This window comes from Prunus dulcis, chromosome 3 (genome assembly GCF_902201215.1).
Source record: "Prunus dulcis chromosome 3, ALMONDv2, whole genome shotgun sequence".
Taxonomy (NCBI): domain Eukaryota; kingdom Viridiplantae; phylum Streptophyta; class Magnoliopsida; order Rosales; family Rosaceae; genus Prunus; species Prunus dulcis.
Window position 1 is genome coordinate 9,908,326 of NC_047652.1, and position 26,559 is coordinate 9,934,884.

Below are 26,559 nucleotides of genomic sequence, written 5' to 3' on the forward strand. Positions count from 1 at the left end.
CCAAGAGAATTGAGCAACAATTAAGTCATAAGTCCTTACAATTACAAATTCAGCAGTTTGAAGAAAAGCTAAAACAAGAAGTTTGTTCTGAGTTACCCAACGCCTTCTGGCATAGGAAACAACATTTTGTCAGCCTTCCCTATGTCAAATCTTTTAGTGAGAAAAATATCCCCACTAAAGTAAGACCCATTCAAATGAGCCAAGAACTAATGGAATTTTGTAAAACTGAGATTACCGATTTGCTTAAAAAAGGAATAATTCGTAAGAGCAAGTCACCCTGGTCTTGTCCTGCTTTCCATGTCCAAAAAAATGCTGAATTAGAATGCGGAGTCCCGAGACTGGTCATTAATTGCAAGCCACTTAATATTGTCTTAGAATAGATTAGATATCAAATCCCTAACAAAAGAGATTTAATTAATCGATTAGGAAAATCTGTCATCTTTTCTAAGTTTGATATGAAGAGTGGATTTTGGCAAATACAAATTTCTGAGTCTGATAAATACAAAACTGCTTTCGTTACCCCTTTCGGTCATTATGAGTGGAATGTTATGCCTTTTGGCCTTAAGAATGCGCCCAGTGAATTCCAAAATATAATGAATGAGATTTTCAATCCTTTCAGCCATTTTTCCATAGTATAAATTGATGATGTGCTTATCTTTTCTGAGTCTATAGAACAACACTGGAAACATCTACATAAATTTTTAGAAATGGTTAAACAAAGTGGATTAGTTGTCTCTGCTAAGAAAATTAAGTTATTTCAAACTAATGTGAGATTTCTTGGGTTTAACATTTGCTAGTCACAGATTAGCCCCATAGATCGAGTTGTTCAGTTTGCTGATAAGTTTGCTGATCAAATCCTAGACAAAAGCCAACTCCAACGATTTTTAGGATCTCTAAATTACGTTTCTGACTTCTACCAAAATCTGAGAAAACAATGTAAGCCTTTATTTGATCGTCTCCAGAACAACCACCCTCCTCCCCCCATGGTCACCTATTCATACTGATATAGTCAAACAGATCAAAACTCATATCAAGACTCTTCCCTGTCTTGGTATCCTTTCTGCTGATTCATTCAAAATTGTTGAAACTGATGCTTCTAATATTGGTTATGGAGGTATCCTCAAACAAAGAGTCAATACTAGTCAATCTGAGCAAATTATTCAATTCCATTCTGGTACTTGGTCACAGTCTCAAAATAATTTAGTACTATTAAGAAGGAGATATTATCTATTGTACTATGCATTAATAAATTTCAGTCCGATTTATTAAATCAAAAATTGTTGGTTAGAGTTGATTGTAAATCTGCTAAGCATGTATTAGAAAAAGATGTTCAAAATATTGCATCCAAACAAATATTTGCACGTTGGCAAGCTATTTTGAGTATTTTTGATTTTGATATTGAATATTTGAGAGGAAGTGAGAATTCTATTCATGATTTTCTTACTAGAGAATTCCTGCAGTGAAAACAATGGAAGAAAGAAGAAAAGAGAAAGACAAACAAAAGAGTCAAGTTGGTCAATCTAGTCAACCCAGTCAACCCCAGTCACTCCGAGTCTTCCCTCCATCAATGAGTCAAGTCAAACATGAGTCTCCTTCCCAGATCGTCCCCTTCCCGGGATGGTATCCTATACGAATTAGTAACAGATTTGCCAACTTAGGAGCCACAGTCGGCCAGGTTCGCCCTAGTTTTCAGTCTACCTTAATTTCTAGTCATGATCATTTCCAGGATATCGCCCTAACTGTCCCTCCAGTTGCCTCTTACGATAAGACGTCTCCATACATGATCAAGAGTAATAGTCACCTGTTCATTATTTAGTCCAAATACAATTCCATTGCCAACCCGATCACCATTGCCAAATCTTATTTTCCACCAAATAGCCATTTCATTCCTCCAACACCATTTAAAAATCTGAAATACTATAGAGACATCTCCATGAGACCCATTCCATCACCATTAAGCCAATCAAAGACAGAGATAATCCCCACATCATGCTCTATCATTCCCTATACATCAATCAAATAATCAATGAGAATGACTGGAGCGGCCATCCCTATGACCTCAAAGTTCTCCAATCAGAACTTCAATATAGTTACTATGATTATATCGAAGCATTGTATTCTATCTTGCTTCACCAAACAGTTGATTTCAGTCATTCCTGGTTCTTAAATTTTGACAGGAAATTCAAGAGTCCTTTTCCTTACTGGATTAACCACTGGTGGGAAAAACATGGTCCAGTCATTGATTTATTTCCTCCTCCAATGCAAGACTTAGTTAATTATTTTACCAACAAAAATAAGTTCAAAGAATCTGAGTTGTTTTTCCCAAACCTTCTCCATTTTGTTGCCAAGTACAAAGTCCCTTGGATCCTCAAATGGTCTTACGAGGTTAATTGGGAAACCAGAGTCCTATCTCGCCAATTTTCAATTAAATGGTGGGATAAATTTAAACTTGAGCGTATTGCAGATTATATTTATGTTGACTTTCCTCCGGTCAGGAATCCACAACTTGAGAAAAAGACATCTCTTGCTACTTCACATTCTTCTCTCCCAATCGAGGGAAAATCCAAGTCTGAGTTACAAGAAATTGCTCGCCAGCTGATGCTTCAAGCCTCATAAATGAATGATGACGCAGACAGTGATGCCTCCCCAAAGTCGCAGACATCTACTAGTCAGCCAAGTCAGCCAAAATCATCCAATCATAAGGCTCCAGTCCCAAAAATGCGGTGGAGTGATTATCCTGATGATCCTATTCCTGAGCAATTCCCAATTCATGGTCAAGACCCCTATGATTTTGGTCCTTTCAACCTAGATGATGATTAAAGCTGTACAACATCATGAGACCTGAGACAAAGAATCAAGACCCGTGCTTTCAACAGTCTGAAAACTCGTGATCCTTTCCCCTGACAAAGTAAAAGTTGCAGCACCCAGTAAAAGCAAAAACCTTTCGCGTGCTCCTACAGTTACTTTTCACAAGCATCCAAAGTTGCCAACTCATCATTAGTTATCTGAGTCCTCTTTATTTGCTTATTTAGGAAGGCCCCGGCCTCAGTTATCATCAGAATGTAATTTAGTACACTATAATTTTCTCTGTTTCAAAATTCTATCAGTACCCATGCTCTGAAGAATTAAGTAGTGAAACTAGGATCGTTGTAAGTGTTTTGCATTCTGCAAGTTATCAATAAATCTTGAGATATTTTGAGTATTTTGATTAATGCTTATTTTCATTGCATCTATTTTCATATACTCATTAATTTGCTTCATACATAAGTTGCGTCTATTCTATAATCTCTGTGCTTATACCTACTTCTGTACTTCTCCCATCTCTCACTGGTGCTAGACCCTTTATATATATATATATATATATATAGGACATTAAAACTTAATAAAACGAAAATTACAAAATACTTACCTCTCTACTAAGATTTTCCCCGCTTCTATAGTTGTCCCTCACTTTTGCCAAGGCATCTCTCCATTTTCCCAATTCTTTGTTGAGAATTTTCCATCTACTAGATAATGCCATTTCCTTAAGAGTCGAGATTGGAGCCAAGCCATTTCGGCATGAATTTTTTTCAACATATGACAAAATTTAATCTCATTGCCTGACATGGAACAATGACTAACTTGGAGCCAAGCCTCAGACAAGAAAACATCTTCCATGGTGCTCCAATCCCCTCCAGTTTCGATAGAAGAAGCCAGAAAGATAAGAAATAAAAATACAATTTGAAAGAGAGAAAAACGTTGAGTAAAGAGTGAATAATAGTAGAAGTAGAAGAAAATGTATGAGGATTGGTGTTGAAAGTGAAGGGTATTGATAGGTATTTATAGAAAAAAAAAAAAAGGAATTTTTTTAAAAAAATTTCGATTTTTTTTTCTTCATAATTTTATTGCCAAAATAATGCCAGCCGTTGGATTGGAGGAGGAGAAGTAGATCGGAGCGCCTGGGCCTTGACACCTGTCTTCTACCCGTTAGAGATTGCGCTGGGCTGACGTTAGCGCACGCGAGTTCAATTTTTTTTTACCGTTGGCTCGTGCATTGCACGTGCCAATGGTAAAAAAAATTCAAACTGCGAGATGACGTCGCGCCTGACGTCATCCCCCCTTGGGCTTCAGCTCGGGCTAAACTAGCCTTCGGGCCAGTCCGTCTTCGTGGGTCCCACTCCCAGTCCAGGCAAGACTGGACCACTAGAAGCTCGTTTTTCGTGCAGCCCACCCCTAGCCTCGTGCTTGGGCTGAACGGTGGAGTTGCTCTAAGGTGGCACACACCTTGACTCAATTTGCAAGCAGCTGTAATGATTTTGTTTTTCGGATTGAGAAAGCACCTACATGGTTGCTCCCATTTCTTTCTGCAAATGTACTCTGTTCTTGAGTTTTTGAATGAAATCTTGATTCTTATTAAAAAAAAAAAAAAAAAAAAACTTGGGCTTGGCCTAGAATTATAAATGAGCTTATATGACATGTCGTTTTATGCCTTTACTTCAAATCTAGTTGACTTAAATTCTAATTAGGTCTTTTTTTTAATAATGTTCATACAATTTTTAATATAATCAAGTGTCACATAAACCTAACAATATGATAAAGATGAGAAAAAGAAAAAGAAATTTGGTATACAAAAACACTCCTTGAATGAAGCACTGCTTGGTGGAATATGCACATGAAAAATTTACAAGTTCAGACTAATGTGAAGTTTTCTTATTAGTTATTACAACATTTGAATTTTTGAATACCCTACCAACTCAATTATGCCCCAGTTTATATGCATTAATGGGAATTAATTAGGATTAAAAATTTGTTATCAGCAACAACAACAAATAATGTTGATGATGAATTGGTTGATATAAATAATGAATGAGATATCATCATTGCTGCATTTTCAATCTGGGTTCATTCCAACATTATGCTTTTGGTCTTTCTCTTTTCTCTTTCTTATCTTTTATAAGAGGCTGAAATGCTGGGAATATATACTCATTACTCAATCAAAAAAGTTGGGCTTGCAAATTGACATTCAAAAATATTATATGTAAAGCTGCGGCTATGCTTGTTTTGGGGTCGAAAGGGTAGGGTAGGTTAGGCATTGGGATCTCAAAACAAAGAAAGCATCATTTTACTATAGAATATTTGGATTTAGTTCCTTCCATACTCATGATATTAAGTGTTAGTACTCTTTCAACCTTGTTGACCACAACAGAGTGGAAAAAGAAGTGCATATCACAAACGAAGGCCTAAACATGTCCGATTATGTCATGTGTATGGTAAGGCCATATATGTATACACACATATATAAAGAGAGAGTGTGTAGCCTAACAGGGGAAACATGGCATCTAATAATAAGGAAAAGCAGATGCATCAAAAGATAGCCAATAGTCATTCGACACCGAAAGTGGTGATGAGAGCCCAATTCCTGTTAAACACAATTCCTCTTTCTAGTATTTGTACAATCTCAACCGATCATCTCTCTAACAGAAGCGAAGTCTTTTTATTTTATCTCACTTTTCTTTAAATCCCCAAAGTGAAAACTGACCAGCTATATAGCGTTCCACTTCAAGGCCTCACTTCTCATCCTCTCTTTAACAATCTTATTAATTTCTCCTTATACACCTTCAACAATGAAGCTTCCCCACCATCCTTCAACAACAATTTTCTCCTTCATCTTCATCCTCCTCTTACCCTCCTCAATATCATCCCAAACCTGCCAAAGATCCTGCGGCAAACTCCCCCTCAAATTCCCATTTGGCAGTGACCTTGGTTGCGGTGACCCGCGCTTCCACCAGTACGTGTCATGCAGCCAAGGCAACCTCATGTTCACAATGCACACAGGCTCCTACCCTGTCACCAACATAGACTACACCAACAAAGTCATGTACATCTCAGACCCCTCCATGTCAACATGTTCCTGCACCCAACCAAGCAAAGGCTTTGGCCTGGATTGGGACGCGCCCTTCTCTTTCCAAGATGACAACATCTTCGCCTTGCTTGACTGCTCAACTTCTTCCTCCCCAATATTCCAATCAAACACCTTATACACTGATAAAAACAACAACTCCAAAGTGTCCCTATGTGACAACGAAGGCACCTCAATTTGTAGCTTCTTATATTCTTGCAGGGCCATAAGCACAATCAACCTCCCAATCTCCACATGTTGCGTTTACACGCCAGTTGATCTCGGGCCGGCTTTTGACATGGACTTGCAGAAACTGCAATGCAGTTCTTATTCTGGGTTTTACAGCTTCAACGAGCACCAGTCTGACCCTAACAGTTGGAAGTATGGGATTGCGCTCAAATATAAATTCAGTGTGAATAATGAGTATCCAAGTTCATGTGCTAATTGTGAAAGGAGCACTGGGATTTGTGGCTACTATTCTGGTGGGGCTTACAGTTCTTTTTTATGTAATTGTCCAAATGGGATAAACACCACCAATGATTGTTACTTTGGAGCCAACTATAATTATGGTTCGAGGCTCTCATCCTGGCAGATTGGTACGTATCAAACATGTATATTTATGTATCTTCTTTCTTTTTGGGATTTTGTATAAGTCTATGTTTCTGAAATCCAGTTGTTTTTGTGTGCTTCCAGGTACTTGGCTATTCTATTGCTTGGCTTGCCTATTGATTTCAGTCTGGTAGATTTTGAAATTTCATAGGTTGGATTTGAAGTCCATATGAAATGCAAGAGTTGAGGTTTGACCTTCGTTTTAATAATATAAGTATGTTTGAGAATTTTCCGCAATGTTTGTAGGGCAAGTGTGTGGAAGTAAATGAAGTATTTTCCTCTCATGAGAATCAAGCAGAAGATTTGTATTTAGCACAACTTTTAAGCCCACCACAGGGATTGACGTATTATAAAAACAAAAAGAAGAAGAAGAAGATTAGGGAATTGGGTTCCTTCTTTCTTGCACTATTGAGTACAGTCTGTAACCACTGAGAAAGAATCGGCTTTTGTTGTAGTAAAGGTTGTTTCTTTATCATCGCTTTATTGGCAAGCTCATAATCTCTCCACTATTCCATCTCCATATTGTTAGTTTAGATTCTAAAGAAGCAGAACAGTGGCTGAAGTAACTTGCAATACACTAAACAAAATTCCAAAGTCCTTGTTTCAATTAAGGATTTTTGTAGACATGTCACTCTGAACCGATATATCAGTTTAGAAAAATTTAAGAGAAATGTCACCTTCATTTTTCAAAATTCATAATTTGTCATATAACTTTAATACAATTCAATTTTTCATCCATTTTAAAGGATATTTTATACATGGTCAGAGAGAAGAGAGGGAGGAGGGGGGGTTGTTCTTGTGCGATGTGTTTTCGGGGCGGGGGGGGAAGAAAGAGAGAAAAATGTCTCTTTTTTCTCTTGAAAATAGAAAGACTAAAAAACCCTTAAAAATAGATGGACCACAAAATTTCGTATTCAAATGTAGATGGCATAGTAGCACACTTGCAGAGCAATGCCAATGTATCAATATAAATTCGGTTAGTTTACCGGCTCTGATTGCAAAACCCATAAAATCCATTAAACTCAATAGTTAATGATGGTGCACTCACTCAAACCCACACCCCACACCTGGTCGTCACTAAGGCCATTCCCAATGAGGGTCTTAAATGGGGCTATACCTTCTTAGGGCTTAAAAATATATGCTTAGGGCCCAAAAAGAATAACAGGGCTAGCTGCCAATTTTCCTTACCAGAATGAACAAAAAATAGGCTCAAAACTTAGCAGAATTCGTTACCTTCGAACATAACAAAACAATAGTCAATGAATTCTACATTTAATTCTCAAATTGTTGAAAATTTAACAATAATAATTTGAAATAATTAGGTTTAAGATCCCATATTGTTGATGGTCCATTGTGTATATATTTTATATATAATATCAAAATGAATTAGAGGTCAAATATGTGAGCTATATTTTAAAAATTAGAGGTCCATATCTGAACATTTTCTAGGGCACGTAGATTGCAGATCATTTTTGGGGGCACGGAGAGAGCATGGCATGGCCATTCAGTAGAATCAATACTCTATAAATTGTGACCAGTCTACCATTTTGGTACACCTGCTCATATAATTTACTTTATCAAATTCAAACCCCAGCTGCTTCTAGTACACTAGCTATATCATGGAGCCATGGAAATGTATTGGTTTTGGCTTGATCCTCATGTTGGGGGCTTGGTCTTGTGAAGCCACCTCTCGCAGTCTCCAAGATGAATCTATGTATGGGAGATATGAGCAATGGATGACTCGTTATGGTCGCGTATATAATGACGTTAATGAGAAGGAGAATCGTTTCAAGATATTCAAAGAAAATGTGGCGTTTATAGAATCATCCAATAACGATGTGAACAAACCCTACAAGTTGGGTGTTAATCAATTTGCAGACCTTACGAATGAAGAGTTCAAAGCCTCAAGAAATGGATTCAAGGGGCATGAATGTTCCACAAAGACGACTTCTTTCAAATATGAAAAGGTTAAGGCGCCAGTGCCAGCTACAATGGACTGGAGAAAGAAAGGAGCTGTAACCCCCATCAAGGACCAAGGCCAATGTGGTAAGTAAGCGTCTAGGTTCATTATTATTAATCATTTATAGTAACACTATATACTCTTCTTTTGGAGTTTAGTAATATTTTTATGTTATTCTAACTACTATTAATTGCAAATTGCAATGAAAAAATAGGATGTTGTTGGGCTTTTTCGGCAGTGGCAGCGACCGAAGGCATTACTCAGCTTACAACTGGTAAACTGATCTCCTTGTCTGAGCAAGAGCTAGTTGACTGTGACACCAGCGGTGAAGACCAAGGTTGTGAGGGTGGCTTGATGGATGATGCCTTTCAGTTCATTCAACAAAACCATGGGCTTAGTGCGGAAGCTAATTACCCCTACAATGGTGTTGATGGTTCATGCAATACCAAGAAGGCAGCAAGCATTGCAGCCAAGATAACTGGCTATGAAGACGTGCCTGCAAACAGTGAAAAAGCACTTCTAACCGCTGTTGCTCATCAACCAGTTTCTGTTGCCATTGATGCTGGAGGTTCCGATTTCCAGTTCTATTCAAGTGGTGTCTTTACAGGATCCTGTGGAACGAGCCTTGACCATGGGGTTACCGCTGTTGGTTATGGCGTTAGCGATGATGGGACTAAGTATTGGTTGGTTAAAAACTCATGGGGGACAGAATGGGGTGAAGAGGGGTACATAAGGATGCAAAGAGATGTTGAAGCAAAAGAAGGTCTATGCGGCATTGCTATGGAAGCCTCTTACCCCACTGCTTAGCTTAAAATTAAACCAATGCCTACTATATGATTTGTAAGTGCTATGATATGCACTTGTATGTGTAAAATACTTTATAAGATATGTACTGTGGCTGGAAGAAAACTTTCAAAAAAATCAACAAATATTCCACTATGAAGTTAATTTTAAAACACTTATGAACACTGCTGCACTCACTAAACATTGGATTGCTAAAATGGATGGAGTTGAACCCTAACCTAATCCTAACCCATTCCCTCGCCTACGCTTACTGAACTTAATTTTTGGTGCAATAAAAAACTTATTGCTTATTTAACAGTTCCCTCCAAGTTATTAGAGATGAGAAATAGCCAATTGAACAACGTAAATATACTTTTTTGTGTTTTTAGCGTTTGAGGCCTTCACAACAAGAAAAATAAAATAGAAAATTTGAGCATTCTTCTTGAAGACAAAAGGAATTTGCCAAAAAGAGACAGAAAATTCCAAAAAACTATGAAGAAACCATTAGAGCATTTTTGGACTTGTACTATATATATTGTCCTTCAAATCATTGTGTACTATTCTTCTGGCAGTCCGGCTCATATCAGAACTTAATTTTTCTGGGCGACCAAATAAGTTAGCAGATAGTAATTTTTTTTCTTAGGAGGCCGAAGCCCAAACAACACAAAAAGAACTACACAGCAAACTCCTTGGACGAGCCAAGCTTTTGGCATCAGCAGCAAGAAGCTCAACAACCACACCAAGCGTTGAATCCAAAACGTGCAAACCCAAGGGAAGACATCATGGCTCATAGAAGACAAATAATCAGCCACAAAATTTTGCTCTTGAAAAATATACTTGACAGAACAGCACCACTCCTTTTGAATCAGCAAATGGCAGCAATTGATAATGCTAAAAAAAGGATGACTAGGACTAGTAGGATTCTATAATAGAACCACAGCAAACTTAGAATCACATTTAACCTCCACACTTCGAAAACCAGCTTCCCAAGCTAAATGGAGCCCCCAAAAAATACCCCATAACTCAGCCTCAATCACTGACCCAACACCCAAATTAACAGAAAAACCTTTAATCCAGTTACCAGCATGATCTCTTAACAGACCCCCAACTCCAATGTAACCAAGAGCATGTGCTTTCGACTACCATTAGAACTAACCTTACAAATCCCTGGCAAATGGGCTTGCCAATGAAGATAAACTACACCCTGATGGAGAGGAACAGAGATAGACTTAGTGGCTGTAATCCAATCCTTAACATACTGCAGAATCACCTATTGAGGCTCAGGGGGAAGCAGAAAACCTTGCTAAAAAACAAGCTTACATCGCCATTTCCAGATGAACCAAAGGGTAACATCAAACACCAAATTCCAAGCCAAACCAGTCATAAAAGATCTCTGGGAATGCGCTTATGAAAGAGCTAATCATCAAAATTAGGATAAGAAACACTGGATTCCTCAAACCAACTGCCAAACTGATTTCAAATTAAAAAGGAAGAATTAAAAAGGAAGAACTACAACCTTTAAACAAATGATCAACAGATTCGATTGGGTAAATGCATCGAGGACAAGAAGCAGTAACTGCCATACCTCTACGTTGCCTATGAGCATTAGTGAGGAGCTTTTTGTGACAAAGCACCCAAAGGAAGGTCTTAACCTTTGGAGGAAGCTGCAACCTCCAAATAGGGTCACACCCCTCTAGCTGCTAGAGCAACTATGAAACTGATGCTCATTAGCAGACAACATATCATAGTGCTTTAAAAATTTAACCTTAAGAACTTTGGCCCAAAGCCCTTGCTCATTCTAAAGAAGTCTCTAACTGTATTTAGCCAATAAAGCTTGATTCATCCAAGCAGCCTTCTTCACTCCCAAACCACCAGCCCACTTAGACTTACACACAGTTTCCCAATTCACAAGATGCACCTTTGCCTTATCAAATGTAACAACCCGGTCCTAAATAAATTTTTAATTGTTAATTTATTCAGATAAGAGACTATTTTGCTCATGGAGTATTTTATTAGTATAAAAGTTGACTTTTTGACCAGGAAGGAATTTGAGAATTCCGATTGCACCGTTGTGTAGACCATGTCGATATGAGTTCGTAGACATGCGGCACGTCTAATTCCGAGTTGTAACGAAGGAGGAAAGGTCTAGAAATGAAAAGGGCATAGTGGGAATTTTAAAAATTATTACTGTAGCTACAGTCCTATAGTGCCGGGTCTTCTTCTTCCTTGCGATTTAACCAGATTTTTTGGTTATTTTTATTCATTCCTTCTACTTCCATCAGTTTTTTAAGGCATCATCTCATCTCGGTTGCCACCGTAACCTTCACGAAATCTCTTCCCCTCGTCCCTCTCTACAAAACCCACCCAAGACCCGATCCGATTCGGTGACGATGAGCTCGATTCGAAGCTTGGAAAAAGGACGGGTTTTCCGGCAACTCCGACGGCCAAATCCGTCGAGTGAGGTATGGTTTCTCATCTACTTTTCGAGCTCTAGCTGATGGTTGGGTAGGATTTGATCAATTTCTAGCATAGGTGGTTTGATTTAGAACCCTAAGTTTGGCCGGTTTCAATTCGCAATTTCGGCCATTTTTCGGGGTATGCCCAAGAACAAAAGTGTCTCCAAACGAGGTTTTACACCTAGGGTAGGAAGCTTGGCTGGCAGTTTGGAGTTTTCCAGCCACCGAAAATTTATCAAGCTACCCAAGCGCTACCATCGCGTGTGGCGGTGCGTGGCCAGCACAATGGAGCTACTTTCTATCCTTAAAATCATCCCTTAGTTGCTACGAGCATGTAGGTGCTTTCAGATTCCAATTTGGTTAACGTTTGAACCCCGAATGAATCTTGCCTATTGTGTGATTTCTGGGTTCAATACGTTTGAATTGTTGGATCATAGGCAATGTCATATATGTTGATCTAGACAATGCTAGGATCGTATAGAATTTGATGGATCGTGAATCGGAGTCCCGGATACCACAAAAATTGCGAACCCTAGGGCAAGATAAATTGCAATCGTGCGATCGTGATCAATCCGACCGTTCGATTTGGACCAAACTTGCAGGGTAGGTTCAGAAGAGTGCGTTGAACCTATGGGGACTTCCAAAAGTGTGATCGGAGGTCATGGGCTCCGCGGGTCCGGTTGAACAAGTTAGGTGGTTTGACCCCTCGGGTGACCGTGAGTCTTTCGAGGCAGTTATATCCTTTGAGAAGGGTTTAAATGACCTTGTAAACGAGTCCTTACCGAGAACGAGTTATTTGGGTCATGTTACGGATTGAGCATAGATAGTTACTTATAGATTTCTAATATGCCTAGTTGTCACACCCCGGGATCGGCTCCCCTGTAGCACGATATTGTCTGCCTTGGGGCCCCATCTCTGTCCTCACGGTTTTGTTTTTGGGAGCTCATGAGCAACTTCCCAGTGGGTCACCCATCTTGGGATTGCTCTAGCCCCTAACTCGCTTCACTTTGGAGTTCCCATGACTCCGAAGCCAGTGACCTCCTGAAAAGCCTCGTGCTAGATGGAGGCGGGTATGTACATATAAGGCACATCACCCCATCTTCGTTGGTGGATATATGATGTTACAATCCACTCTCCTAAGGGGCCCGAAGTCCTCGTCGGCACATTCGCACCACACGACAGAGTGGCTCTGATACCAAATTTTCACACCCCGAGATCAGCTCCGTCGTAGCATGATATTATTCGCTTTGGACCCCCCTCCCTGCCCTAATGGTTTTATTTTTGGGAGCTCACGAGTAACTTCCCAGTGGGTCACCCATCTTGGGATTACTCTAGCCCCCAACTCGCTTAACTTTGGAGTTCTCATGACTCCGAAGCCAGTGAGCTCCCAAAAAGCCTCGTGCTAGATAGAGGCGAACACATACAAATAAGGCACATCACCCTCTCTGTTGGTCAATGTGGGATGTTACAAACCACCCCCTTAGGGGCCCGACGTCCTCGTCGGCACATTCGCACCACACGACATAGTGGCTTTAATACCAAATTGTCACACACCGGGATCGGCTCCGCTTTAGCACGATATTGTCCACTTTGGGCCCCTTTCTCTGCCTTCACGGTTTTATTTTTGGGAGCTCACGAGCAACTTCCCAGTGGGTCACCCATTCTGGGGTTGCTCTAGCCCCCAACTCGCTTAACTTCGAAGTTCCCATGACTCCGAAGCTAATGAGCTCCCAAAAGGCCTCGTGCTAGATGGAGGCGGGCATGTACATATAAGGCACATCACCCCCTCTCCGTTGGTCGATGTGAGATATTACACTAGTAGCTGAAAATGATGTATCATGGCCCTTGGTTTTTATCAGATTGTGGCATATATATATTTATTTTTTTTATAAGTATAGTTGAGAATCAATTTATCAAAAAGTTGATATAAAGTTCGGGAAGTGAATTGAGAAATAAGGGAAAGTATTGATACAAGTTTGAGATATGGCTTTACACACCACGAGGGTACCCCCTAGTTGCTTTGAAATAGTGTCATTTATAAATAATGCCCCATGTGTTTTGGGAACCCCTAAACCGTGCGAAGCGAGGAATGCGGCTCGGATAGAAGTGGTATCTCCGAGGCCTGCGAGGATTGCGGCTCGGATAGAAGTGGTATTTCTGAGGCCTACGAGGATGGAATTGATGATATTAAGGGAATTGACGGATCAGGAATGGGGTATGCCTAAGTGGACAGGATTTCAGTTTTGTGATGTTCTTAAACTAAAATCGAGGGAGATCAGTGTATGGCTTATCGATAATCAGTATATGACTGTTATGAGTATAGGAAAGAACTACGTGTGGCTTGATCCCTCAGTAAGGATACGTAGGCAGCCTAAGGTTACAAGGTGCAGCCACGAGTTGGAGTCTTTGAGATTGTTAGTGTACTATTGATATTTTGAAAGTTGAGATTAGCTTTATTAGTAGAATGACTTATTTGATTTGTTGAGGTCTGAGGCCAAAATGATATGATGCTTGATTGCTTGGGTATAATTAAATGCATGTTGAACGATTGAGATATATAAATGTTTGTTGACATGTGGAAACTTTTGGGAAATGAGCAAATTACATGGGAGACTCTGCTGGATTTTCGGCATAAGTCTAGCTAATAGAACAATTGGTTTCTAGTTAGAAGGGCAATTTAGTAATTTGTGCCCGGCATTCGCCATGTGTCGGATAAGCACAGGGTTTGATTTGAATTCCAAAGTAGAATTTGGATCGGGTCCTATCATCAAAGGCATGCTCCCAAAGAAAATTCTTATTGAACCGATCCAGCTTGTTACAAGTAGAAGTAGGCAACATAGCAGTTTGCTTAAAATATATAGGAATAGCAGAGGTGACTGATTGCAATAGTGTGAACTTGCTAGCCATAGACAAAGTGTGGCTTTTCCAAGAAGAGAGTCTTTTTTGGGCTTTATCAATAATTTCCTGATAAGTATCTTTGGTAACTCTAGTGTGAATTAAAGGAACTCCAAGATACCAAGATTATTTGATAAAGGAGATCAACCACTAATAGAGGTAATATTCTAAGCCAAAACAGGACAAGTGTTAGGGGACACACAAACCATAAACTTTTCAAACCTGACCTTATGACTAGAAAGGGAGCAAAAATCATCCAAACACTGCTTCATCACCAAAGCCTGCTCTATAGAGGCTTTCCCAAACAAAACCAAATCATCAACAAAAAATAAATGAGAGACAAAGGGCCCTCCTTGGCAAATCTGCAGAGTCTTCCAACTTTGGTCAAGAATTTTCTGCTGAATTATATGGGAGAGCTTCCAACTTTGGTCTCTTTGTCGTATACCACACTTAGGAGAGAAGTCAGTTGTTAACTCACCATTTAAAATAGCTTTATACTGCACAGAACTAATACAATGCATGATGAGCTCCAAAACTCTTCCCCCAATACCAATTTCACAAAGAACCTCTCTAATAAAAGACTAACTTAAACGATCATAGGCCTTAGAAAGATCAATTTTCCAAGCAATAAAACCCTTTTTCCCTTTAGCAATCTTAAACTTATGAAGCATCTCCTGAGCAATCACAATATTATCAACTCTATGTCTCCCTAGCACAAAACTGACTTGAGTGGGCCCAACAATTTTAGTCATAATAGGACAAAGCCTGGAAACTAAAATCTTATAAACCATTTTATAAAGAGTATTACATAAACTAATAGGCCTAAGTTGAGCCATATTAAGAGGCCTTTCAACCTTAGGAACCGGAGTAATTAAAGTATCATTAAGGTGCTCAGGAGATAAGCTCTGACAAAACAATCCTTGACAAGAGAAAGGATATTCTTAGAGCAAAGATTCCAATAATTTTGATAAAAAAGCGCAGGAAACCCATGAGGGTCAGGCGTTTTCAACCCACCAATAGCAAATAAACTACTTTGAATCTCCACATCAGAAACCTCACCATTTAACCATGTACAATTAGAGAGCTCAAGCTGAGGAAAATACTGAGGAAACAAATAATACTCATCAGATAAAGTAGGCTCACTAAATAGCCCTGGAAAATAATGAATATCAATCTGTTTCATACCTCCTTTCTCAGAAATCCACTCTCCAGCATCATTAGTCAGCCTTTCTAATTTATTCTGGTGCCCTTCTAATAATAGTAGAAAGATGAAAAAAATTTGTATTCCTATCACCTTCCTTAAGTCATGTGTTTCTAGATTTTGGCAACCAAAACATCTCTTCTTGACGAAGAATAAGATTATACTCTATAGTCAAATCAGTTTCCAACTGACTAAGGAAAGGATTAAACTGCATACATATCTTTTTTCAATACCAGCAAGACGAGCCAAAATCCTTCTTTTCTTTTGAAAAAGACACCCAAACACCTGTTTATTCCAATCTTGCAGAGGCCAAATAAGACTAACAGACTTTTGAACAGCATGGCCTGTACCAGAATTCCACAAACCAGAAATGAACTGAAAAAAACGAGGATGACTTAACCACATTGCTTGGAATTTGAAGGCATAGATTCTGTAGCAGGAAGATGGTTAGAAAAAAACTTAACCATGATAGGACAATGATCAGAATTCACTCTTGGTAGATGAGATAAGTGAGCTTCAGAGAACAAAAATTTCCAATCAATATTACAAAGACCCCTATCAAGTTGTTTCTAAATAATATCCTCTTCATCCCTTTTATTACACCAGATAAAATTAGCGCCAAAAGAACCCAAATCAACAAGACGATTCCTATCAATCCACTCAATAAAATGCTGACCACCAACATCCAAATTACCACCTTGCTTATGCTCACCACAAACAATATCATTAAAATCACCAAGCAACAACCAAGGTAAATTACAAACACCAGCCAACCCATCTAAATACTTCCAAAGAGAAGTTCTCACACTAGAACAAGGACTAGCATAAATTACTGTTAGCAACCACCTTTTAGCATCTATAGTAACTAAAGCAATAATGGTTTGACTCGAATGCACAACAACTTGTAAAAAAACAGAACTTCCATTCCAAAGTAGCCACACACCCCCAGAAAAACCAATGGGATCCACAAGATGATAATGAGAAAATCCCAAACTCTTTGTAACAGGGAGAGGTCAAGAACCACCAATTCTAGGCGCAACCACAGCAAAAATATCAATACCATAAGCCTTTTTTAAGTCCCTAATGGTACAGCCACACTTTACCTTGCCAGCACCTCTCACATTCCAAGAAACAATTATCATAAAAATGATATGTAAATGGAGGACAAGGAGAGGGAAAACCTCATAAAAAAGCAACCTGCTTAGCCGCAACATCAGAGGCATTAAAATCAATCAACATACCAACCAAACCAACCGCATCACCAACTGAATCATGCTCATCCTCATTGGAAACACCAGACTTAACCAAATGAGACTCACCTTCATTGAGCTCCATCTGACCAATATCAAGAGGCTCAGGGTCATGCAACACCACATTAGCACCCCGAAAATCCACAGACGAAAAAGCATCATCCACATTAAAAGAGAACAAGCCATGAACATCATCTTGCACATCAGAGCCTCGAACTTGCATACCCACCACTCCAACATTCAAATTACTACGATTATGCCCAATCCTAGCCTTCAAAATGTTCTTAGACCCAAAACCAGGCTTCAAACCCATAGTACTGCTCTTCCCCAACTTAGCATTAGTAATGTCTTTCAAAGGTTTTTTGAAAACCCACACCTTAGAATCCTTAGCAAGAGAATTTCTCTTCCCAACCTCATTTCTGTTACTCCCAATAGACTTAGCAAAACCACTAGCAGGGGTAACCACTTGCTTCATAGGCTTATTAACCTCGTACTTAAAAGGATTCACAACCGGCTCATCTGCAATTTCAGCCTCTTGAGTAACATTGTCTAAAACAGCAAACCTTGAACTAGAATATGCGTTCTTAAAACATCCCTCAATTTGAGAAGAGGTGCAGCTACACCTCCTTGCATCTTAATAGGTCCACCTCACACATCTCATGGGTACAAGTTCTTTTATCTCCAATACACACCCCATCTTTACTAGATCCACTAGATCCAACATAAAAAACGAATTCCAACAACGGAGCTGCCTCCGTGAATGGTGGTACCTACCACTAGAAGCAACATAAGAGAAAGGTGCGAGAGAAAAAAGCGTCTGGTTCTCCAGAGCCCTAGAGACTCTTTTCCGAGGGAATCAAAATCAGTGGTGCATTTTTGAGTAAGACTGACTCACACGCCCATTTTACACCACCCATTTTGTTGTAGTAAAGGTTGTTTCTTTATCATCTCTTTATTGGCAAGCTCATAATAATCTCCACTCTTCTATCTCCACATTGTTAGTTTAGATTCAAAAGAAGCAGAACATTGACTGAAGTAACTTGCGATACACTAAACAAAATTCCAAAGTCTTTGTTTCAATCATTTCTTTTAATTACCACAAAATTTCGGTCGATGTAGATGGCATAGTAGCACACTTGCATGGAAATATGGGAATACCTTTGTATCAATATAAATTCGGTTAGTTTACCGGCTCTGATTGCAAAACCCATAAAATCCATTAAACTGAATAGTTAATGATGGTGCACTCACGCAAACCCACACCCCACACCCCACACCCGGTCGTCACTAAGGCCATTCCCAATGAGGGTCTTGAATGGGGCTATACCTCCTTAGGGCTGAAAAATATATGCTTAGGGCCCAAAAAGAATAAGAGGGCTAGCTGCCAATTTTCCTTACCGGGACGAACAAAAAATAAGCTCAAACTTAGCAGAATTTGTTACCTTCGAACATAACAAAACAATAGTCAATGAGTTCTGCATATAATTCTCAAATTGTTAAAATTCAACATCAATAATGTGAAATAATTAAGTTTAAGATCCATTGTGTATATATTTTATGTATAATATCAAAATGAATTAGAGGTCAAATATGTGAGCTATATTTTAAAAATTAGAGGTCCATATCTGAACATTTTCTAGGGCACGTAGATTGCAGATCATTTTTGGGGGCACGGAGAGGGCATGGCATGGCCATTCAGTAGAATCAATACTCTATAAATTGTGACCAGTCTACCATTTCGGCACACCTGCTCATATCATATACTTTATCAAATTCAAACCCCAGCTGCTTCTAGTACACTAGCTATATCATGGAGCCATGGAAATGTATTGGTTTTGGCTTGATCCTCATGTTGGGGGCTTGGTCTTGTGAAGCCACCTCTCGCAGTCTCCAAGATGCATCTATGTATGGGAGATACGAGGAATGGATGACTCGTTATGGTCGTGTATATAACGATGTTAACGAGAAAGAGAATCGTTTCAAGATATTCAAAGAAAATGTGGCGTTTATAGAATCATCCAATAACGATGTGAACAAACCCTACAAGTTGGGTGTTAATCAATTTGCAGACCTTACGAATGAAGAGTTCAAAGCCTCAAGAAATGGATTCAAGGGGCATGAATGTTCCACAAAGACGACTTCTTTCAAATACGAGAATGTTAAGGCGCCAGTGCCAGCTACAATGGACTGGAGAAAGAAAGGAGCTGTAACCCCCATCAAGGACCAAGGCCAATGTGGTAAGTAAGCGTCTAGGTTCATTATTATTAATCATTTATAGTAACACTATATACTCTTCTTTTGGAGTTTAGTAATATTTTTATGTTATTCTAACTACTATTAATTGCAAATTGCAATGAAAAAATAGGATGTTGTTGGGCTTTTTCGGCAGTGGCAGCGACCGAAGGCATTACTCAGCTTACAACTGGTAAACTGATCTCCTTGTCTGAGCAAGAGCTAGTTGACTGTGACACCAGCGGTGAAGACCAAGGTTGTGAGGGTGGCTTGATGGATGATGCCTTTCAGTTCATTCAACAAAACCATGGGCTTAGTGCGGAAGCTAATTACCCCTACAATGGTGTTGATGGTTCATGCAATACCAAGAAGGCAGCAAGCATTGCAGCCAAGATAACTGGCTATGAAGACGTGCCTGCAAACAGTGAAAAAGCACTTCTAACCGCTGTTGCTCATCAACCAGTTTCTGTTGCCATTGATGCTGGAGGTTCCGATTTCCAGTTCTATTCAAGTGGTGTCTTTACAGGATCCTGTGGAACGAGCCTTGACCATGGGGTTACCGCTGTTGGTTATGGCGTTAGCGATGATGGGACTAAGTATTGGTTGGTTAAAAACTCATGGGGGACAGAATGGGGTGAAGAGGGGTACATAAGGATGCAAAGAGATGTTGAAGCAAAAGAAGGTCTATGTGGCATTGCTATGGAAGCCTCTTACCCCACTGCTTAGCTTAAAATTAAACCAATGCCTACTATATGGTTTGTAAGTACTATGATATGTACTTGTATGTGTAAAATACTATATATATATGTACTGTGGCTGTAAGAAAACTTAGCCATTTCTGAAAAGCTTTTTCAGTTTCTTTTTGTTGGATTATCAATACCCCGATCAATTTGGAATGGTAAAATAACTGGGTTTTAAAAAGAAACAGATATTCTTCCCAACGGTTCTTATTAGAGAAGAGAAATAGCCAATTGTGTTTTTAGCGTTTGAGGCCTTCACAACGAAAAAATTAAATTGAAAATTTGAGCATTCTTCTTGAAGACAAAAGGAATTTGCCAAAAAGAGACAGAAGAATCCCAAAAAACAATGAAGAAAACATTAATTAGAGCCTTTTGGACTTGTACTATATATATAATTATATATCAGAACTTAATTTTTCTGGCCGACCAAATAAGTTAGCAGATAGTAATTTTGATAACTATATAAACTGTGAATAATCTACTATTTCAGTGTACCAGCTGCTCTTTAATTCATTGACTTTATCAAGCCCTAGCTGTCTCTGCATGGCATTGATCCCTGCAATGTTATTTGAAAACAGAAACAGCCAATGAAACAATTAAAACAATGAAGAAACTGAGGGATTTGTGAAAACAATGAAGAAACCATGCGCATTTTGGACATGTGCTATTGTCCTTCATAGCTTTGGGTCCATCAGCACATAGTACGAAACCATTTGTTTACTATTAATCTGACAGCAGGGTTCATATAAGAACTTTTACTGGGCGACAAAATAAGATTGCAGATATTGTTTTGGGACTCCGAGATAGTAAGGTCAAATCACTATTTAAACTGCTCTTTGATTCATTTATTTTACCAAACCCTAGCTTCTCCCAGTGCTATACAATGGAGTTCATTAAGCAGCCGTGGAGATGTGTTTGTTTGGTCTTGATCCTTATGTTGGGGACTTGGTCTAGTGAAGCCACTTCTCGTAACCTCCAAGATGCATCAATGTACGAAAGATACGAACAATGGATGGTTCGTTATGGACGCGAATACAATGATGTTAATGAGAAGCAGAAGCGTTTTGAGATATTCAAGAAGAATGTGGCATACATAGAATCCTCTAATAGCGATGTAAACAAATCTTACAAATTAAGTGTAAATCAATTTGCAGACCAAACGAATGAAGAAGTGAAAGCCTCAAGAAATGGATTCAAAGGGCGTGAGTACTCCACAAAGACTACTTCTTTCAAATATGAAAATGTGACAGTAGTACCAGCTGCCATGGATTGGAGAAGCAAAGGAGCTGTAACACCCATGAAGGACCAAGGCCAATGTGGTAAGCCTCTAATTTTTATTTATAAGTCGAAATTATTCTTCTTCGGGAATATTTTCAATTGTTGTTGTTTGTTCTAGATACTATTTAATTGCAACAAAACTTATACGTGCAGGAAGCTGTTGGGCTTTTGCAGCAGTGGCAGCTGTTGAAGGAATTACACAGCTTACAACTGGTAAATTAATCTCTTTATCAGAGCAGGAGGTGGTTGATTGTGACACCAATGGCGGAGACCTAGGATGTGGCGGTGGCTGGCCCGACGGTGCCTTTGAGTTCATCAATCAAAACAATGGCCTTAGCTCTGAGGCTAGTTACAACTACACGGGTGTTGACGGTAGATGCAGCACCCAAGCTACCCACGCAGCCAATATAACTGGCTACGAAGATGTGCCTGCAAGCAATGAGGAAGCCCTTCTTAAGGCTGTTGCTAACCAACCTGTTTCTGTTTGCATTGATGCTGGAGAAAACGATTTCCTATACTATACAAGTGGAGTCTTTGCAGGATCATGTGGACTAGAAATGGATCATTGTGTTACCGCAATTGGTTACGGCGTCAGTGACGATGGCACAAAGTATTGGTTGCTGAAAAACTCATGGGGCACGGATTGGGGTGAAGAAGGGCACATGAGGATGCAAAGAGATGTTTATGCAAAAGAAGGTCTATGTGGTGTAGCTACGCATGCGTCTTACCCCATCGCATAAATAAATTTACCATCAAACTAATACAAACACCAAGATATACTAGGAGGTGCTATGATGTGTATCAGCTTGTAAAACTTCATAAACACATTGCATCCGTTCAGCTTTTGTTTAGTTGAACTCATAATATTTAATTATATTGAATTTAACCCTTTTTTTAGGATCTCTATATAGCAAAAAGCGTTTTCCTATCAAAGGGGAAAATATACGACCCTGCTTTTTTTGGTCAATCACAGTTCATTCATGCCCCAAAACTATGGGGAGAAAAAAACAGAGATTGCAAGAGCCGAAAAGGCCAATAAATAGGAACAAAGAACAAGAAGCACATGGGATGGGAGTTCAAACTAAAAACTAGTATAGTCTACCAAAATGAATCTTCCCCATCACAAAGCCAAAACAAAATACAAAACAAAAGCAAACAAAGCCATCGTCGCAAAGGGAACAAGGACAACACCAACATAGCCACAAAAGATACACTTCCCTCACACAAATCAGCACCTTTGCACAAAGAAACCCACCAGTTTTCTGCCGAGAACAAAATTTCCCCAAAGCACAAAAGTACATCAACACAAGAACATCCATCCAAGACTCACAATCTCCGTCAAGGCCGAATATGCCTATGTACCATAGAGAAAACAACAACCATTCTAACCATGGTATATCCCAAAAGACCAAAACCAAGAGTGGAAGATGGTGGTGCAAACACTAGAGTAGGAGCCATAGCAAGAGCTCTATATATACACTTTCCAATAAATATGCGAAACTTCGCTTGTAGAAGTAGTTGTTGTAGCCCAATGGAAAGGACATATCCAGAATAAGGAGAAGGCGAGAAGAGGAGGGGACGTAGAGAAGTAAATCTGTTTGTAGGGGGTGTTTTGTAACACCCCGACTCCAAATTTAATCCCTTATTTAAATTATTTAAGTGAAATTACAAATTTACCCTTGAGGTAGGGGTAATTTGGTCATTTTTGACCCGAAGAGAGTTTGGGGCAGTGACTGGTATTTTTGGGTAGGTCGTAATGAGATGAGTCCGTAGACACGTGGTTGGCTAGAATCGGAGTTGTAACGAGAGAAATATGGTCAAAAGAAACTTAGTGGCACAATCGTAATTATTTCAAAATGGGATTTTTGATAAAAATCAGATCTCTCTCTCTCTCTCTCTCTCTCTCTCTCTCTCTCTCTCTCTCTCTCTCTCTCTCTCTCCCGTGTGGTCTCTTTCTCTCTCATCTCTCTCGCGCGCACAGCGGCAGCCGGCCACATTTTGGCCGACCGTTCTCTCATCTAGCCATCGCTGACGACGGGGCTGGTACCAAAATGACCGGGTCGTCATCCTCTTCCAACCCAAGCCAGGTCCCGCTGCCAGTCACCGCGGTTTCGCCGAAAAATGGAGAAGAAGCAGCCGGTGTCGTCCGAACTTCTCCGCCGTCGATCTCCCTCCTTCGGCCACCAATTCCGACGAATGAGGTATGGTTTCTCACCTACTTTTCATGCTCTAGCTGTCTGTTGGGTAGGATTCGATCGATTCCTAGCGTAGATAATTCGATTTATGAATTGAAATTCGGCCGATTTTGGGATCGCGATTCCGGCCACTTTCGATCAGTTTTTGGGGCAGGTCCAAGAACAAAAGTGGCTCCAAATAGGGTGTTATACCTAGGGTAGGAGTTTGGAGCCGTGGTTTTGAAATTTTTCGGCGATGCATAATCGCTTTGGGTACCCAGCGCTGCCGGCGCGTGTGGCGGGGCATGGGCTAGGGTAGTGAAGTTGCACTGCATCTCGATGAGATCCTTAGGTTGTCACAAGTGCGTAGGATTTTGCGGATCTCAATTCGGACGTCGTTTGACTATCGAACGGATACCGCCTATTGCGCGTTATCCAGGTTCGATAGGTTGGGACCGTTGGATGGTCTTGAATTTAATATATGTTAATCTAGGTATTTCTAGAATCGTGTAGAAATTCACGGATCGTGAATCGTAGCCCCGAATGTTCCGATTTAATAATTTAAAGTTTATGTTTTATAATAACCGTCAGATCGTGCAATCGTGAGCTATCTGACTGTCCAATCTGGACCAAACTTGCAGGACGAGTGTCCTATACCTTGTAAAACCCATAGGAACTTTCTGATCAAACTTTGGAGGTCGTGGGCCTGTTTGACCAGGGTTGGGGTAGTTTGACCCTTGGTTGACCGTGAGTCTTCCGGAGTAGTCTCACCTTCCCAGGAGGATTTAAGTGACCGTAGAGACAGGTCTTGAGTGTTAGATGAATTATGTTGATTATTTGGGATTAGGATATTAATTTATTGTTTTAAATTGGAGGATTATCGGGTGCTAGACTATTTTTGAGGTTTACACAATATTAGAAATTAATATATATATATATATTTATATTTATATATGTTTGTAAAGGTATAAAAAGAGTCTAGAATGTCAGTTTGAAGTGTTATACGCACTACCTTAGGCACCTCCCCGGATTTTGGTTACACTACAAGTACCACCCTGTGAAAGTTAGGTCTCACGTGGCTTAGGTTATCCGGCGTGCGGACAAACCCCATATGTGGCGTTGGTTATACTGGCGCATGGGGAGATCTTGTGATAACATGGTGAGGTAGCACGTGGTGTAGGTTATCCGGCGTGTTGACAGACCCCATACGTGGCGTTGGTTGTACCGGCGTATGGGGAGATATTGTAATATGATGTTGAGGTCTCGCGTGGCGTAGGTTATCCAGCATTGAGACAAACACCGTATGTGGCGTTGGTTGTACCAGCGTATGGGGAGATATTGTGATAATATGGTGAGGTCGCACGTGGCGTAGGTTATCCAGAGTGTTGACAAACCTCATACGTGGCATTGGTTGTACCGACGTATGGGGAGATATTGTAATATGATGTTGAGGTCTCGCGTGGCGTAGGTTATCCAGCATTGAGACAGACCCCATATGTGGCGTTGGTTGTACCGGCGTATAGGGAGATATTGTGATAATATGGTGAGGTCGCACGTGGCGTAGGTTATTTGGCGTGTTAACAGACCCCATACGTGGCGTTGGTTGTACCGGCGTATGGGGAGATATTGTAATATGATGTTGAGGTCTCGCGTGGCGTAGGTTATCCGGCGTTGAGACAGACCCCATACGTGGCGTTGGTTATACCGGCGTATGGGGAGATATTGTGATAATATGGTGAAGTCGCACGTGGCGTAGGTTATCCGGCGTGTTGATATACCCCATACGTGGCGTTGGTTGTACCGGCGTATGGGGAGATATTGTAATATGATGTTGAGGTCTCGCGTGGCGTAGGTTATCCGGCGTTGAGACAGACCTCATACGTGGCGTTGGTTGTACTAGCATATGGGGAGATATTGTGATAATATGGTGAGGTCGCACGTAACGTAGGTTATCCGGCGTGTTGACAGACCTCATACGTGGCGTTGGTTGTACCGGCGTATGGGGAGATATTGTGAAATACAGAAAGATGAATAAAGGTATTATATATGTTTGGAATCGGGTTTTAGTAGGAAAGAACTACGTGTGGCTTGATCCCTCAGTAAGGATACGTAGGCAGCGTAAGGTTACTAAGTGCAGCCGCAGGCTAAATATTAGTCATACTGTTTTATGGAGATTGATTCGGACCTTGTTGTTGGTCCTGAAATTTAGGTGAAAAATAAGAAGCAGTCTTGTTAGGAGGTTTAAATTTTGTATGTTTAATATTTGGGAATTCATATAATGGAAATCACATTTGGCGTTTATAATTGTGTTTAGAATTTATTAGTGGTTTCATTGCGAATTACTGGAAGGCCTAAGGCCGTTTATGTGAATTGCATGAAATCATATTGTGCGTGTTGCCAGTTGTGGATATAAAATGTGTTTTATGCATGTTGAAATTTGGGACAATGTTCAATTTACAGGGGAGACTGTGCCGAAATTTCGGTAGAAAGTCTCATACCCTTATTCCTTTTTGGGAAAAAAGATATAGTTTTAGAAGTGGGCCCGACATCGGGGTGATGTTGGGAATTTCCACAAAATTCTTCTCGGGTTTCGAAAAATTCGGGACGGGTCCTGTCATGTTTGGCGAGGAATGAGGGACACAAACCCTGCTTGAGACATTTAAGCTCAGTTCTGAGCACAAGGCTCAAACAACCACCACTATGGGGAGGAGCCACCAACTCTTAAGAGAGCCACAGGCACGGCCAAACAGGCTCTTGCCAAATATAAAAACACCCACACCAAGAGAAACCAATGCAGGAGAGATAGAGAGGTAGCAGAGCAAGAGAAACCATTATATTCTTGTGTCATTTTCATTACATCGCTTGCCTTGAACATTGGTATCATTACAACTCATCACCTAAATCAATCCCAAATGTGCTGGCCAATCTAGGTCAGAAATCAATTGGTTTCATCTTATGTTACGAAATGTGGTCTAAGACAAGAAACCTCCATCAAATCTACAGCCTAATAATGCGCAAAAACTACGAAACGCGTTGCTTAGTACACAAGCTAATTAAAGCTAAGGAGATTATCCTATTTCAATTATTTCATTCGTTGAAGACT

At 40.0% G+C, this 26,559-nt stretch overlaps 4 protein-coding genes across 5 annotated transcripts; all 4 read left to right on the plus strand.

Moving 5' to 3' along the window:
* The first annotated feature begins 5,311 nt into the window (after window positions 1-5,311).
* On the plus strand, window positions 5,312-9,254 carry LOC117622380 (senescence-specific cysteine protease SAG39-like). Its single transcript, XM_034353032.1, has 3 exons — window positions 5,312-5,346; window positions 8,124-8,533; window positions 8,662-9,254. The coding sequence occupies exons 1-3, from the start codon at window positions 5,312-5,314 to the stop codon at window positions 9,252-9,254; spliced, it is 1,038 nt and encodes a 345-aa protein (XP_034208923.1).
* Window positions 5,471-6,925, plus strand: LOC117622381. 2 transcript variants are annotated; one of them, XM_034353035.1, is made up of 3 exons: window positions 5,471-6,474; window positions 6,572-6,638; window positions 6,734-6,925. In XM_034353035.1, the coding sequence occupies exons 1-2, from the start codon at window positions 5,604-5,606 to the stop codon at window positions 6,619-6,621; spliced, it is 921 nt and encodes a 306-aa protein (XP_034208926.1). In that variant the 5' UTR covers window positions 5,471-5,603; the 3' UTR covers window positions 6,622-6,638; window positions 6,734-6,925. The 2 variants fall into 2 exon arrangements, with proteins under 2 accessions (XP_034208926.1, XP_034208925.1); XM_034353034.1 differs by having other exon boundaries at window positions 6,572-6,925.
* A 9,588-nt stretch (window positions 9,255-18,842) lies between the features above and the next one.
* Window positions 18,843-19,990, plus strand: LOC117622347 (senescence-specific cysteine protease SAG39-like). The gene is made up of 2 exons (XM_034352997.1): window positions 18,843-19,269; window positions 19,398-19,990. Exons 1-2 carry the CDS (start codon window positions 18,843-18,845, stop codon window positions 19,988-19,990), a joined length of 1,020 nt encoding a protein of 339 aa, XP_034208888.1.
* An 897-nt stretch (window positions 19,991-20,887) lies between these two features.
* LOC117622346 (senescence-specific cysteine protease SAG39-like) lies at window positions 20,888-22,022 on the plus strand. Its single transcript, XM_034352996.1, has 2 exons — window positions 20,888-21,323; window positions 21,436-22,022. Exons 1-2 carry the CDS (start codon window positions 20,888-20,890, stop codon window positions 22,020-22,022), a joined length of 1,023 nt encoding a protein of 340 aa, XP_034208887.1.
* The last annotated feature ends 4,537 nt before the right edge of the window (window positions 22,023-26,559 follow it).